We start from the raw sequence: 14,716 nt of genomic DNA, 5'->3' as shown, positions 1-14,716 counted from the left end.
TCTTGCTTATTACTATGACGGTTTTTTATGCGTGTTCTTATCTCAATGTTTTCTATCCTTCAACTTAAACAGATAAGTCGCAAGGTCAACAGGGACGTTGCAAGGCCAACAGGGACGTCTCAAGGTCATGGGGGGCTTCTCAAGGCCACGGGGGCACTCTTAAGATCAAAGGGAAGGTCTCAAGGTGAAAGGGAGGGTCTCAAGGTAGAAGGGGAGGTCTGAAGAAGGAACAACGGTAGAATTCCGTGCTGGAGATTTTCTTTCTCAGCTGTAGAGAAATTATTCTAACTTGGCCCTCTTCTTTGTGTTTACTTAATGAGGGTTAATTACGAGTGCAGGCTAAGGAGAAGCCAGAATAAACGAGGCCCACCCAGTTTATTTTCCCTCTCTCAAAGAACCAAACTCACTCACTCACTCTCTCTCTCTCTCTCTCTCTCTCTCTCCGAACTTTCACCCTCATTACAAGACACCAAAGCACCTCTTATTTAGAGTCATGGACGGTGTCGCTTTAGCGAGAAGCAACGCTCACGACCTGTACACAACCTGTACACGACTTATATATGGTCGCTGCCACCATCATGGCGACGGCGGCTACGGCACGGTTCAGTGCCAAGCCCAGCTAAGTAGTGCCCGCCGCCTGCGGCACACACCTCATAAGAGCGTGATTTTCCCCGAAGTTAAATGCATTCTATTTACCCAAAATTTGCATGCTCTTCATAGTAATATTACCAGCTATAAAGTGTAGAGGAAAAACAATTACTTGTGCGCCGTGAAGCCGAGTCAGGGCTCTCGTTAGCTGTGATTACCTTCCTCAGTCTGATGATGCTTCAGTTACACACACACACATACACATAAGAATAGCGTTTCGTCACCTTAGTAAAGAATCGTTCAAGACTGTACGTCAGGCCCATATTGGAGTATGCTGCATCAGTATGGAACCCACACCTGAACTAGCAAGTCAAGAAATTAGAGAAAGTGCAAAGGTTTGCAACAAGGCTAGTCCCGGAGCTAAGGGGTATCTCCTACGAGGAGAGGTTAAGGGAAATTGACCTGACGACACTGGAGGACAGGACGGAAAGGAATGACATGATAACAACACATAAAATACTGAGAGGAATTGACAAGTGGATAGGGACAGGATGTTTCAGAGATGGAACACAGCAACAAGGGGTCACAATTGTAAGCTGAACACTCATATAAATCACAGGGATGTTAGGAAGTACTTCTTCAGTCACAGAGTTGTCAGGAAGTGGAAATATCTTGAGAGTGATGTAGTGAAGGCAGGATCCATATATAACTTTAAGAAGAGATACGATAAAGCTCATGGAGCAGGGAGAGAGTGGACCTAGTTGCGACTAGCGAAGAAGTGGGGCCAAGAGCTGTGAATCAACCCCTGCAACCACAATTAGGCGAGTACTCGCAAAGGGCAACAAAGAGAGACAAGGCTAGAGACGGCAGGGGCACCCCAAGTCGGAAGGACCAACAAACACAATCACTCGTCGGTATTGTATACCATTTTGATGTTCACAATCACTCGTACAACACACCAACCAAATAAATTTACCCAAAACAAACCACACTCCGCACTCAGAGCGTCCCCCCCCCAGCACAACCCCCACCTACACAGTAGCCTCCCACAGAATCCTGCCAAGCCTCCCACTCCCCCCCCCCCCACAAACCGCCAGAATACAGTTTTCGAAAAGAAGCTGAAGGCATGGTACACCACCAATGTAAATGGAATAAGAACATAAGAACATAAGAACGAAGGAACACTGCAGAAGGCCTACTGGCCCATGCGAGGCAGGTCCAAGTCTCCTACCGGCTTAAGCCAATGCACCCAACCTAGTCAGGTCAGGTCACATTGACTTAAGGGAGGAACACGGCAACCGACCTGGTAGCACAAGCTATCAGGTCTAACTCACACCCACCCACATGTACTCATGTATTTATCCAACCTATTTTTAAAGCTACACAACGTTCTGGCCTCTATAACGGTACTTGGGAGTTTGTTCCACTCATCCACAACTCTATTACCAAACCAGTACTTTCCTATATCCTTCCTGAATCTGAATTTTTCCAACTTAAAACCATTGCTGCGAGTCCTGTCTAGGCTAGATATTTTCAGCACACTATTTACATCCCCTTTATTTATTCCTGTCTTCCATTTATACACCTCAATCATATCCCCCCTAATTCTACGTCTTTCTAGAGAGTGCAGTTTCAGGGCCCTTAGTCTATCCTCATAGGGAAGGTTTCTGATACATGGGATCAACTTTGTCATCCTCCTTTGTACATTTTCCAGAGAATTTATATCCAAGAATAAGACATTATAGCACACACAAAACCAAGCTCACTAGAATGATAACAAACACGATCTTTCCAAATGCATATCAGATACTGAGGGAAGATAGAGGGAACAGAGATTAACGAGTTCCATTGCTTATCAATAACCAGTAGAGTTTTGAGGAGCTGGAAGGGGTGGACACAAGGGAAGGGACTATTTAGTATGAACACTACGGTTATAACTTTTTTACAATGTAATATACCTATACCTTAATCAGATGAACTTTTGCCTAAAAGCAAAGAAATGACCTTTACACAAATAACTCGCACATAGAAGAGAGGAGCTTACGACGACGTTTCGGTCCGACTTGGACCATTTACAAAGTCACACTAACGAGAAGTAGAGCAGGAACGGTATATATACGCAGGAATTGGTAGTGGTAGTAGTAGTAGTAGTAGTAGTAGTAGTAGTAGTAGTAATAGCGGTAGTAGTAGTAGTAGTAGTAGTAGTAGTAGTAGTAGTAGTAGTAGTAGTAGTAAGCTCCTTTCTTCTATGTGCGGGTTATTTGTGTATCGTTCCAGTCACGGTATTGTGCCTTTTTTTGTTATAAATGGCCTTTCATTTCAATATCATTTTAGAAAATGTCACCCCTAAAGAAAAAAAACAAGTAATGAAAACAGCTTACAGCATCATTATCATGTTTGTACATATATTACTACTTATTGCTTAGAATAAACCGAAGTTGCAGTTTGTTTTTGTTTCTGCAGGCAGCATACAGTTCCTGCGTAACGTTGATTGCACGTTCAGCACACTGATTATTTCTTGGTATATTGAGTACAGACGGTTCCTGCTTCCAGTGATTTTTTCAATCAGTTCAGTGCTTTTTTGTAAGGTTTCAATATTTCTTACAAATTCTTGAAAGTCATTTTCATCGTATATCTCAGGTATATCAAATGAATCTGCATATCATCTCCAAAGTCTTCCGTCTTGTAGGTATAAGAATGAATGCAAGAGCAGCTATAATGGATCTTGAATTCCACATCACGTTACTGATATTTGGAATTTTCTGCAAGTTCATCAAAGGAAAGTGACTTTTTTCTTCAAAGAATCTAAACACTCGTGTTAGATGGTATAAAAACTTCATATCATCTCTCCATCCTTTCGCTATTCGCCCCTTTCTTCCTTTGATTTCTACTCCAAGAAACTGGTGCCATCCAATGATTTGGGTTCCGAGAGGTATCCTCAGTTTTTCTTCTAGTGAAGATTCTTCTAAAGGCACAATTCCTCTTCTATGTGACTTCTGGAACCCCACCGACTTATTGGTCCAGATATCTTTGCTCTTCTTTATGGTAGTATCAATTTTTTGTGTGACATTATAATTAATTCTGAATTTCTGAAAGAGATATAACGGCAGCTGATTTGCTTGCTCATAAAGCTTTTTATATATACCAGAATTTGAATTGTTCTACAAACTTCTATACCGTTTCAGGAATTTCTTAACAGTTCTAGAAACTGGAAAAGTTTACAGTGACATGAATGTCAAATTTTGACAATAAAACTCACACAGTTAGGCTATACCTGTATATATATATTGTCAGACAAGCGGTGCTCACTGATACACTCCTCTGTGAAATACAATGAGAAAATGATAACAATAGTAGACGTCAGTATATAGACTTGCCAATTAGTAATTTACTGAGTTGCTTCTTATGAGTAGTAACACAGATATATGGTGGTTCATTGTTTTTATTTAGGGGCTTTTTCATTGTTTATAAACAAAAGTTCATCGATTTATGACACATGAGATGTTTTATTTGGGAAAAAAAGTAAAAAAAGTTATAACCCTAATGAACACTTCAGATTGAGGGCCCCAAGGTTGTGACTGTAGTGATGTACAACCTGTCAATGAACATCAGAAGGCCAAGACAAGAGTACGAGAGCAACAGAGCAATGGTTGATACACTAGATGAGGTTGCCAGAAGAGCCTACATGGGCAGGGCAAAGTTACTAGTTGTGGGTGATTTTAATCACAAAGAAATTGACTGGGAAAACCTGGAGCCACATGGGGGACCAGAAACGTGGAGAGCTAAGATGATGGAGATGGTACTGGAAGGCCTGTAGCAGTGTTCCTCCTTATATTATGCTCTTATCAACATGTTAGGGACACTACCAGAGAAAGGATAGGACGAACCAGCAAGGCTGGACCGAGTATTCACCTTGAGTAATTCAGACATTGGGGACATCACATATGAAAGGCCCCCTGGAGCTAGTGATCATGTAGTCCTGAGCACCGAATACATTGTACAGTTAAAAGCAGAGTGAGAAGCAGTATGAGTAGGATGGGAGAAACCAACCTATAAAAGAGGGGAATTCACAGGTATAAAAAATTTCCTGCAAGAGGTACAGTGGGAAAGAGAAATGGTGAGAAAAACAGTAAATTAAATTATGGAATATGTGACCACAAAATGCATGGAGGGAGAGGAAAGGTTTATAACCAAGGGCAACAGAAACAATGGGAAGACAAGAGCGAGCCCCTGGTTCACCCAAAGGTGCAGAGAGGCCAAAACTATTTGCGTTAGAGAATGGAAAAAGTAGAGAAGACAAAGGACCCAAGAAAATAAGGAGATTAGTCGAAGAGCAAGAAACATATATGCACAGATAAGGAGGGGAGGCCCAGCAACAATACGAAAATAACAGCATCAACAGCCAAATCTGACCCAAAGCTGTTGTACAGCCACATCAAGAGGAAAATAAGTCAAGGGCCAGGTAATCAGGCTAAGGTAAGAAGGAGGGGAGATAAGAAACAACCAAGAAGTATGTGAGCTCAACACGAGATTTAAAAAAGTATTTTCAGTTGAGACAGAAAGAACTTCAGCAAACCGAAATGGTAGGGTACACCAACAAGTGCTGGACACACTACACACAACCGAAAAGGAGGTGAAGAGGCAGCTAAGTTAATTAGATACATCAAAGGCGGTGGGACTAGACAACATCTCTACACAGGTCCTAAGAGAGTGAGAAGATGCACTGTGTGTACCACTAAAAACAATCTTCAACACATCTATCGAAACAGGTCGAATACCTGAGGTGTGAAAGACAGCAAATGTAGTCCCAATTTTTAAGAAAGAGACACACAGGCAGTATTAAACTAAAGGCCAACGTCACTGACATGTATAGAATGCAAAGTCACGAAGAAGCTTATCAAGAAAAAAGAGTGGTGGAACACCTAGAAAGGAATGAACTTAAACAGCATGGTTTCAGGAAGGGAAATTCTGTGTCACAAACCTACTGGAGTTTTACGACAAGGTGTCAGAAGATAGGAGAGAAAGGGGGGTAGGTAGACTGTAGGAAGGCTTTCGACACAGTTCCACACAAGAGATTAGTGCAAAATCATGAAGAGCAGGCAGAAATAACAAGGCACTGCAATGCATCAAAGAATACCTGACAGGAAAGAAACGAGTGATGGTACGTGAAAGGGATCAGAGTGGGCGTCTGTGACGAGCAGGGTTCCACTAGGGTCAGTCTTAGGGCCGGTGCTGTTTCTGGTATATGTACATTAATATGACGAAAGGGATAGATTCAGAGGTGTCCCTGTTTGCAGACGATGTGAAGTTAATGGGGAGAATTAAATGGATGAGGATCAGATAGGATATGGACAGGTTGTAAGCCTGGTCCACCCCACCAAATGCAAAGTCATAAAGACTGGTGGAGGTCAAAGAAGACTGCAGACGGAGTACAGGCTAGGAGAGCCAAAGGCTGCATACCTCACTCAAGGAAAAAGGCTCTTTGGGTATCATACCCAGAGCATCTCCTGAGGCGCACATCAACCAAATAACTGCTGAAGTATATGGCTGCCTGGAAAGCCTGTCGAAACCTAAGTGTTTTGACACCTTAGTAAAGAATCATTCAAGATTCTGTACAGCGTGTACATCAGACCTGTATTGGAGTATGCAGCACCAGTATGGAACCCACACTTGATCAAGCACGTCAAGAAATTAGAGAAAGTGCAAAGATTTGCAAAAAGACTAGTCACGGAGGTAAGAGGCATGTTCTACGAGGAGAAGTTAAGGGAAATCAAAATGACTACAGTGGAGGACAGGATAGATAGGGAAGACATGATAACTACATATAAAATACTGAGAGGATTTCATAAGGTGGATAGGGACTGAATGTTTCAGAGTTAGAACATAGCAACAAGGGGTCACAACTAGAAGCTGAAAACTCAGATGAGTATTCAATCACAGAGTTGTCAGGAAGTGGAACAATCTGGAGAGTAATGTAGTGGAGGCAGGATCCATACCTAGTTTTAAGAAGAGATACGATAAAGTTCATGGAACAGGAAGAGAGTGGACCTAGTAGCGACCAACGAAGAGGCGGGGCCAGGAGTTGTGACTCGATCTCTGCAACTACAAATAGATTAGTAAACACACACACACACACACACACACACACACACACACACACACACACACACACACACACACACACATATATACACACATATATACACACACATATACATACACATATATAAATACATATACACACACATATACACACATATATACACACACATATAAATACATATACACACACATATACACACACACATACACACACATATACACACACACACATATACATACACACAAATGCACACACACATAAACACACATACACACACACACATGCATACACACATACACACACATACGCACACACACACACACATACACACACATACACACACACACACACACACACACACACACACACACACACACACACACACACACACACACACACACACACACACACACACAGTAAACGTCAGTAAACGAGATGATGGAATACGTGACAACAATATGCAAGGAAGCTGAGGAGAGGTTTGTACCCAAGGGTAACAGGAATAATGGAAAAGCCAGGATGAGCCCATGGTTTACCCAAGGTGCAGGGAAGCCAAAACCAAGTGTGCTAGGTAATGGAAGAAGTATAGAAGGCAAAGGACCCAGGAGAATAAAGAGAGCAGTCGTATAGCCAGAAATGAATATGCACAGGTAAGAAGGAAGGCCCCACGATAATATGAAAATGACATAGAAGCGAAAGCCAAATCTGACTCTAAGCTGTTGTACAGCCACATCAGCAGGGAAATAAAAATCAAGGACCAGGTAATCAGGCTAAGGAAGAAAGGACGGAGGAGAGATCACAACAAACGACCGAGAAGTATGTGAGGAACTCAACATGAGATTCAAAGAAGTGTTCACAGAGGAGACAGAAGGGACTCCAGAAAGATGGAGAGGTGGGGTAGACCAAGTGTTGGCCACAATACATACAACCGAGTGAAGAGGCTACTGAGCGAGCTAAACACCTCAAAGGCGATGGGGCCGGATAACATCTCTCCATGGGTCCTGAGGGTGCAGAGGCGCTATGTGTACCCCTAACAACAATATTCAACACATTTGTCGAAACAGGGAGATTACCTGAGGTATGAAAGACAGCAAATGTAGTCCCAGTTTTTAAAAAAGGAGACAGACATGAAGTACTAAACTATAGACCAGTGTCACTGACATGTATAATGTGCAAAGTCATGAAGAAGATTATCAGGAGAAGAATGGTGGAACACCTAGAAAGAAATGAGCATATCGACAATAGCCAAAACGGTTTCAGGGACAGGAAATCCTGTGTCACAAACCTACTGGAGTTCTATGACAGAGTGACAACAGTAAAACAAGAGAGAGAGGGGTGGGTAGATTGCATTTTTTGGACTGTAAGAATGCGTTTGACACAGTTCCACACAAGAGATTAGTGCAAAAACTGGAGGACCAAGCAGGGATAACAGGAAAGACGATACAATGGATCAGAGAATACTTGTCAGGAAGACAGCAGCGAGTCATGGTACGCAGCGAGGTGTCAGAGTAGGCAACTGTAACGAGTGGGGTTCCACAGGGGTCAATCCTAGGACCGGTGCTGTTTCTGGTATTTGTCAACGACATGACGGACGGAATAGACTCCGAAGTGTCCCCGTTTGCAGATGATCTGAAATTGATGAGAAGAATTCAATCGGACGAGGGCCAGGCAGAAGTACAAAGGGATCTGGACAGGCTGCAGACCTGGTCCAGCAATTGGCTCCTGGAGTTCAACCCCACCAAGTGCAAAGTCATGAAGATTGAGGAAGGGCAAAGAAGACTGCAGACAGAGTACAGTCTAGGGGGCCAGAGACTACAAACCTCACTCAAGGAAAAAAGATCTTGGGGTGAGTATAACACCAGGCACATCTCCTGAGGCGTACATCAACCAAATAACTACTGCAGGATATGAGCGCCTAGCAAACCTCAGAACAGCATTCCGACATCTTAATAAGGAATCGTTCAGGACCCTCTACACTGAGTACGTTAGGCCCATATTGGAGTATGCGGCAACAGTTTGGAACCCACATCTAGCCAAGCACATAAAGAAACTAGAGAAAGTGCGAAGGTTTCCAACAAGACTAGTCCCAGTGCTAAGGGGTATGTCCTACGAGGAGAGGTTAAGGGAAATCGACGTGACGGCACTGGAGGACAGGAGATGTAGGGGGGACATGATAACGGCATATAAAATAATGAGATGAATTGACAAGGACAGAAACAGAATGTTCCAGAGATGGGGCACAGTTGGAAGTTGAAGACACAGATGAATCACAGGGATGTTAGGAAGTATTTCTTCAGTCACGGAGTAGTCAGGAAGTGGAATAGTTTGGGAAGCGATGTAATGGAGGCAGGATCCATACATAGCTTTAAGCAGAGGTATGATAAAGCTCATGGTGAACGGAGAGTGATTCAGTAGCGGCCAGTGAAGAGGCGGGGCCAGGAGCTATGACTCGACCCCTGCAGCCACAACTAGGTGTGAACAACTAGGTGAGTACACCCACACACACACCCCCACACACACACACACCCACACACACACCCACACACACACCCCCACACACACCCACACCCACACACACACACACACACTATACACACACAAACTCACACAACAGGCCAAGTGTCTAATCGACATGTGCCTAGGACCAAATGGTAACACACTCGACACTGCTTTCAACGCGCCCTCAACATTTTCGTTTTAATGCGCCCTCAAATTTCTAGTAAGCTAAAACAACCATCACTGTAACTAGTATACTACCACAGCCACCACAGTAACTGGTATACTACCACAACCATCACAGTAACTGGTATACTACCACAACCATCACAGTAACTGGTATACTACCACAACCATCACAGTAACTGGTATACTACCACAACCATCACAGTAACTGGTATACTACCACAACCATCACTGTAACTAGTATACTACCACAACCATCACAGTAACTGGTATACTACCACAACCATCACAGTAACTGGTATACTACCACAACCATCACAGTAACTGGTATACTACCACAACCATCACAGTAACTGGTATACTACCACAACCATCACAGTAACTGGTATACTACCACAACCAGCACAGTAACTGGTATACTACCACAACCATCACAGTAACTGGTATACTACCACAACCATCACAGTAACTGGTATACTACCACAACCATCACAGTAACTGGTATACTACCACAACCATCACAGTAACTGGTATATTACCACAACCATCACAGTAACTGGTATACTACCACAACCATCACAGTAACTGGTACACTACCACAACCATCACAGTAACTGGTACACTACCACAACCATCACAGTAACTGGTACACTACCACAGCCACCACAGTAACTGGTATACTAAGAAGACGAATGGAAAGATAGAAACGATGAAGAAGAAAGACTGCCGTGGAAACTGTTGTGGAAACATCTAATACATTCTCAGTGCTACCCGACGAATGTGAGTCGACTACTGGGAACATCACGACGAACGACACCAAGGAAGGTAAGAATATTGTTGTTGTTGGGGATAGCCAAGTTAGGTATATGGATAGGGCGTTCTGCTTGAAGGACAGGAGTAGGAGACAGAGAGTTTGCTTTCCTGGGGCTGGGATGGAGGATATTGTTAGCCGTCTGGATGACATTATGAGAGGTAATGGGAGCAATCCTATTATCTGTCTCAGTGCTGGAGGCAACGATGTTGGCAGACGTAGGAGTGAAGACCTGATTAGCAGGTATAGGTCAGCAATAGAAATAATTAGGAGTAAGGGTGGGAACCCTGTCATATGTGGTATTTTGCCAAGGAAGGGAGTTGGAAATGAATGGTTGTCCAGGGCAATTGGTGTCAATTGCTGGCTGGACAAATACTGTAAGGAAAATGCGGTAACATTCATTGACAACTGGGACCTCTTCTATGGCAGAAATGACATGTATGCCAGGGATGGGGTTCACTTATCTAGGTCTGGGGTGGTAGCACTGGCAACTGCAGTGGAGGGAGCAGTTAGGACTTTAAACTAGGAATAGTTAGTGGTATGGGTTTTGGCAGGAAAACAGTAAAGTCCCAGTGTAGTAATATTACGAGTTCTAGGGGAACTAGTAATAAGCAGAACGAGGTAGATATTGAAAAGCCAGTGACTTTGGGTGATAAGGACAGTAATAGGTTTAGTAGAAAAGCAGAAATGAGCAGGAAGGGTAAAGAGAAAGGAGAGTCTTTCAATGTTTATTATGCTAATTGCCGTAGTGCTAGGAATAAGATGGACGAGTTGAGATTAGTTGCTAGTGCAGGTAACATTGATGTATTTGCCTTAACTGAGACGTGGTTTAATTCAAAAAGTCGGGACATGCCTGCGGAATGTCATATTCAGGGTTTTAAATTGTTCCAAGTAGATAGAAGTATCGGGAAGGGGGGTGGGGTGGCATTGTATGTCCGAGATCGCTTGAACTGTTGCATAAAAACGGGTATTAAGTCTGAAGTAACACATACAGAGTCTGTTTGGATAGAATTTTCAGAGGGGCATGAAAAACTGATTTTAGGAGTGATATACCGTCCCCAAATTTAGATAGGGACCAAGGGAGACTACTATGGGAGGAAATTGTTAAGGCCACAAGGCACGATAATGTAGTAATTCTAGGAGACTTTAACTTTAGTCATATTGATTGGTTTTTCTTGACTGGGAATTTAGAATCATACGACTTCTTAGAAGTAGTTCAGGATTGTTTTTTGAAGCAGTTTGTGACAGAACCTACAAGGGGAAATAACCTGCTTGACTTAGTTATGGCAAACAATGAATCCCTTGTTAATAATTTAGAAATTTCAGAGGAACTGGGTGCTAGCGACCACAAATCAATTACATTTAGCATTGAATGGAAGTACGATAGTAGCGATAACTCAGTAACAGTCCCAGATTTTCACTTAGCAGATTACGATGGGCTTAGAGAACACTTATCATCTGTTGACTGGGGTAACGAAGTGAGATATCAATATGACAGTTTTCTGAACACTATACATGCTGCTCAAAGAACGTTTATCCCATATAAAGAAATTAGATCAAATAGAAATGACCCAAAATGGATGAATAATAGGCTCAAATATCTACTAGGGCATAAGAAAGGAATTTATAGGCGTATCAAAAGAGGTGAGGGTCATTTTATGAATCAGTATATTGACATTAAGAGGGACATTAAAAAGGGGATAAGAAAAGCTAAAAGGGACTATGAAATTAAAGTTGCTAGGGATTCTAAAACTAACCCAAAAAGTTTTTTCCAGGTCTATAAAACAAAAGTTAGAGATAAGATAGGTCCCCTTAAAAATAACTATGGGCACCTTACTGACTAAGAGAATGAAATGTGCTCGATTTTTAATAATTATTTTCTCTCAGTTTTTACACAGGAAGACACTAACAATATTCCAGTAATTAATTTTTATAGTGGGCTAGAAGAAGATAAATTATGTAACATCACAGTCACTAGTGAAATGGTTGTGAAGCAGATAGACCGACTGAAGCAAAATAAGTCGTCGGGTCCTGATGAAGTTTTTTCAAGGGTTCTTAAGGAATGCAAAATGGAACTCTGTGAACCATTAACTAATATTTTTAATTTATCTCTTCAAACAGGTGTAGTGTCTGATATGTGGAAGATGGCTAATGTAATTCCTATTTTTAAAACAGGGGACAAGTCGTTACCGACAAATTACCGCCCAATAAGTCTGACCTCAATTGTAGGCAAATTACTAGAGTCAATTATAGCTGAGATTATAAGAAGCCATCTCGATAAACATGGCTTGATTAATGATACTCAGCATGGATTCACAAGAGGCCGGTCTTGTCTAACTAATTTATTAACTTTCTTCAGTAAAGCTTTTGAGGCTGTTGACCACGATAAAGAATTTGATATTATTTACTTAGATTTTAGTAAGGCTTTTGATAGAGTTCCGCACCATAGACTGTAAAAGAAGGTGGCAGCTAATGGCACTGGGGGAAAAGTGCTCTCGTGGATCGAGTCATGGCTCACTGACAGGAAGCAGAGAGTGTCCATAAATGGGGTTAAATCCGAGTGGGGATCTGTAACAAGTGGCGTTCCACAGGGATCAGTCTTGGGCCCGTTGTTGTTTATAATATATATCAATGATCTTGATGAGGGAATTACTAGTGATATGAGCAAATTCGCCGATGACACAAAGATAGGTAGGATAATTGATTCAAACGTAGATGTTATGGAACTTCAGGAGGATTTAAACAAACTCTATTCTTGGTCAGAAAAGTGGCAGATGCAGTTCAATGTAGATAAATGCAAGGTTCTGAAGCTTGGGAGTGCCCATAACCCTAGCACTTATAAGTTAAATGATGTAGAACTTAGCCATACAGATTGCGAAAAGGACTTGGGGGTTATGGTGAGCAGCAACCTTAAACCAAGACAGCAATGCCTAAGCGTACGTAATAAGACAAATAGATTACTGGGATTTATATCAAGAAGTGTAAGCAACAGAAGTCCAGAGGTCATACTGCAGCTTTATACATCATTAGTAAGGCCTCACCTAGATTATGCAGCTCAGTTCTGGTCTCCATATTACAGAATGGACATAAATTCGTTAGAAAACATTCAGCGTAGGATGACTAAATTAATACATAGCATTAGAAATCTTCCTTATGAAGAAAGATTGAAGACTCTTAAGTTACATTCACTTGTATTACGAAGAATGAGGGGAGACCTGATCGAAGTGTATAAGTGGAAGATAGGTATTAATAAAGGGGATATTAATAAGATTTTGAGGATGTCTCTCCAAGAGAGAACCCGCAGTAATGGATTTAAATTAGATAAGTTTAGATTTAGAAAGGACATAGGAAAGTATTGGTTTGGAAATAGGGTAGTTGATGAGTGGAACAGTCTACCTAGTTGGGTTATTGAGGCTGGGACTTTGGGTAGTTTCAAATTTAAGTTGGATAAGTACATGAGTGGGAGGGGTTGGATTTGAGTGGGACTTTCACATCAGAGCTTATTTTTTGGGTGGCATTGAAAATTGGGTTAGGCAAATGTTTTGTTAGTGGGATGAATTGTAAAGGACCTGCCTAGTATGGGCCAACAGGCCTCCTGCAGTGTTCCTCCTTTCTTATGTTCTTATGTACAACCATCACAGTAACTGGTATACTACCACAACCATCACAGTAACTTGTATACTACCACAACCATCACAGTAACTGGTATACTACCACAACCATCACAGTAACTGGTATACTACCACAGCCATCACAGTAACTGGTATACTACCACAACCATCACAGTAACTGGTATACTACCACAACCATCACAGTAACTAGTATACTACCACAGCCACCACCGTAACTGGTATACTACCACAACCATCACAGTAACTGGTATACTACCACAACCATCACAGTAACTGGTATACTACCACAACCATCACAGTAACTGGTATACTACCACAACCATCACAGTAACTAGTATACTACCACAGCCACCACAGTAACTGGTATACTACCACAACCATCACAGAAACTGGTATACTACCACAACCATCACAGTAACTGGTATACTACCACAACCATCACAGTAACTGGTATACTACCATAACCATCACAGTAACTAGTATACTACCACAGCCACCACAGTAACTGGCATACTACCAAAATCATCACAGTAACTGGTATACTACCACAACCATCACAGTAACTGGTATACTACCACAACCATCACAGTAACTGGTATACTACCACAACCATCACAGTAACTGGTATACTACCACAACCATCACAGTAACTGGTATACTACCACAACCATCACAGTAACTGGTATACTACCACAACCATCACAGTAACTGGTATACTACCACAACCACCACAGTAACTGGTATACTACCACAACCATCACAGTAACTGGTATACTACCACAACCATCACAGTAACTGGTATACTACCACAACCATCACAGTAACTGGTATACTACCACAACCATCACAGTAACTGGTATACTACCACAACCAGCACAGTAACTGGTATACTACCACAAC

At 42.0% G+C, this 14,716-nt stretch overlaps 1 protein-coding gene across 1 annotated transcript in view; it reads left to right on the top strand.

The window, feature by feature from the left end:
- Nucleotides 1–493: 493 nt before the first annotated feature.
- LOC138852740 (uncharacterized) overlaps nt 494–14,716 on the top strand; it is a gene marked incomplete at its 3' end in the record, with an annotated part of 41,002 nt that continues 26,779 nt past the window's right edge. The window contains exons 1-2 of the mRNA XM_070085355.1: nt 494–661; nt 4,145–4,387. Coding sequence (XP_069941456.1) covers nt 494–661; nt 4,145–4,387 — 411 coding nt within the window. The remainder of the gene's footprint in view (nt 662–4,144; nt 4,388–14,716) is intronic.

Source organism: Cherax quadricarinatus, chromosome 15 (genome assembly GCF_038502225.1).
Source record: "Cherax quadricarinatus isolate ZL_2023a chromosome 15, ASM3850222v1, whole genome shotgun sequence".
Taxonomy (NCBI): Eukaryota; Metazoa; Arthropoda; class Malacostraca; order Decapoda; family Parastacidae; genus Cherax; species Cherax quadricarinatus.
Note: the sequence above shows the minus strand (reverse complement) of the source record. Positions and strands in the feature narration are given on the sequence as shown.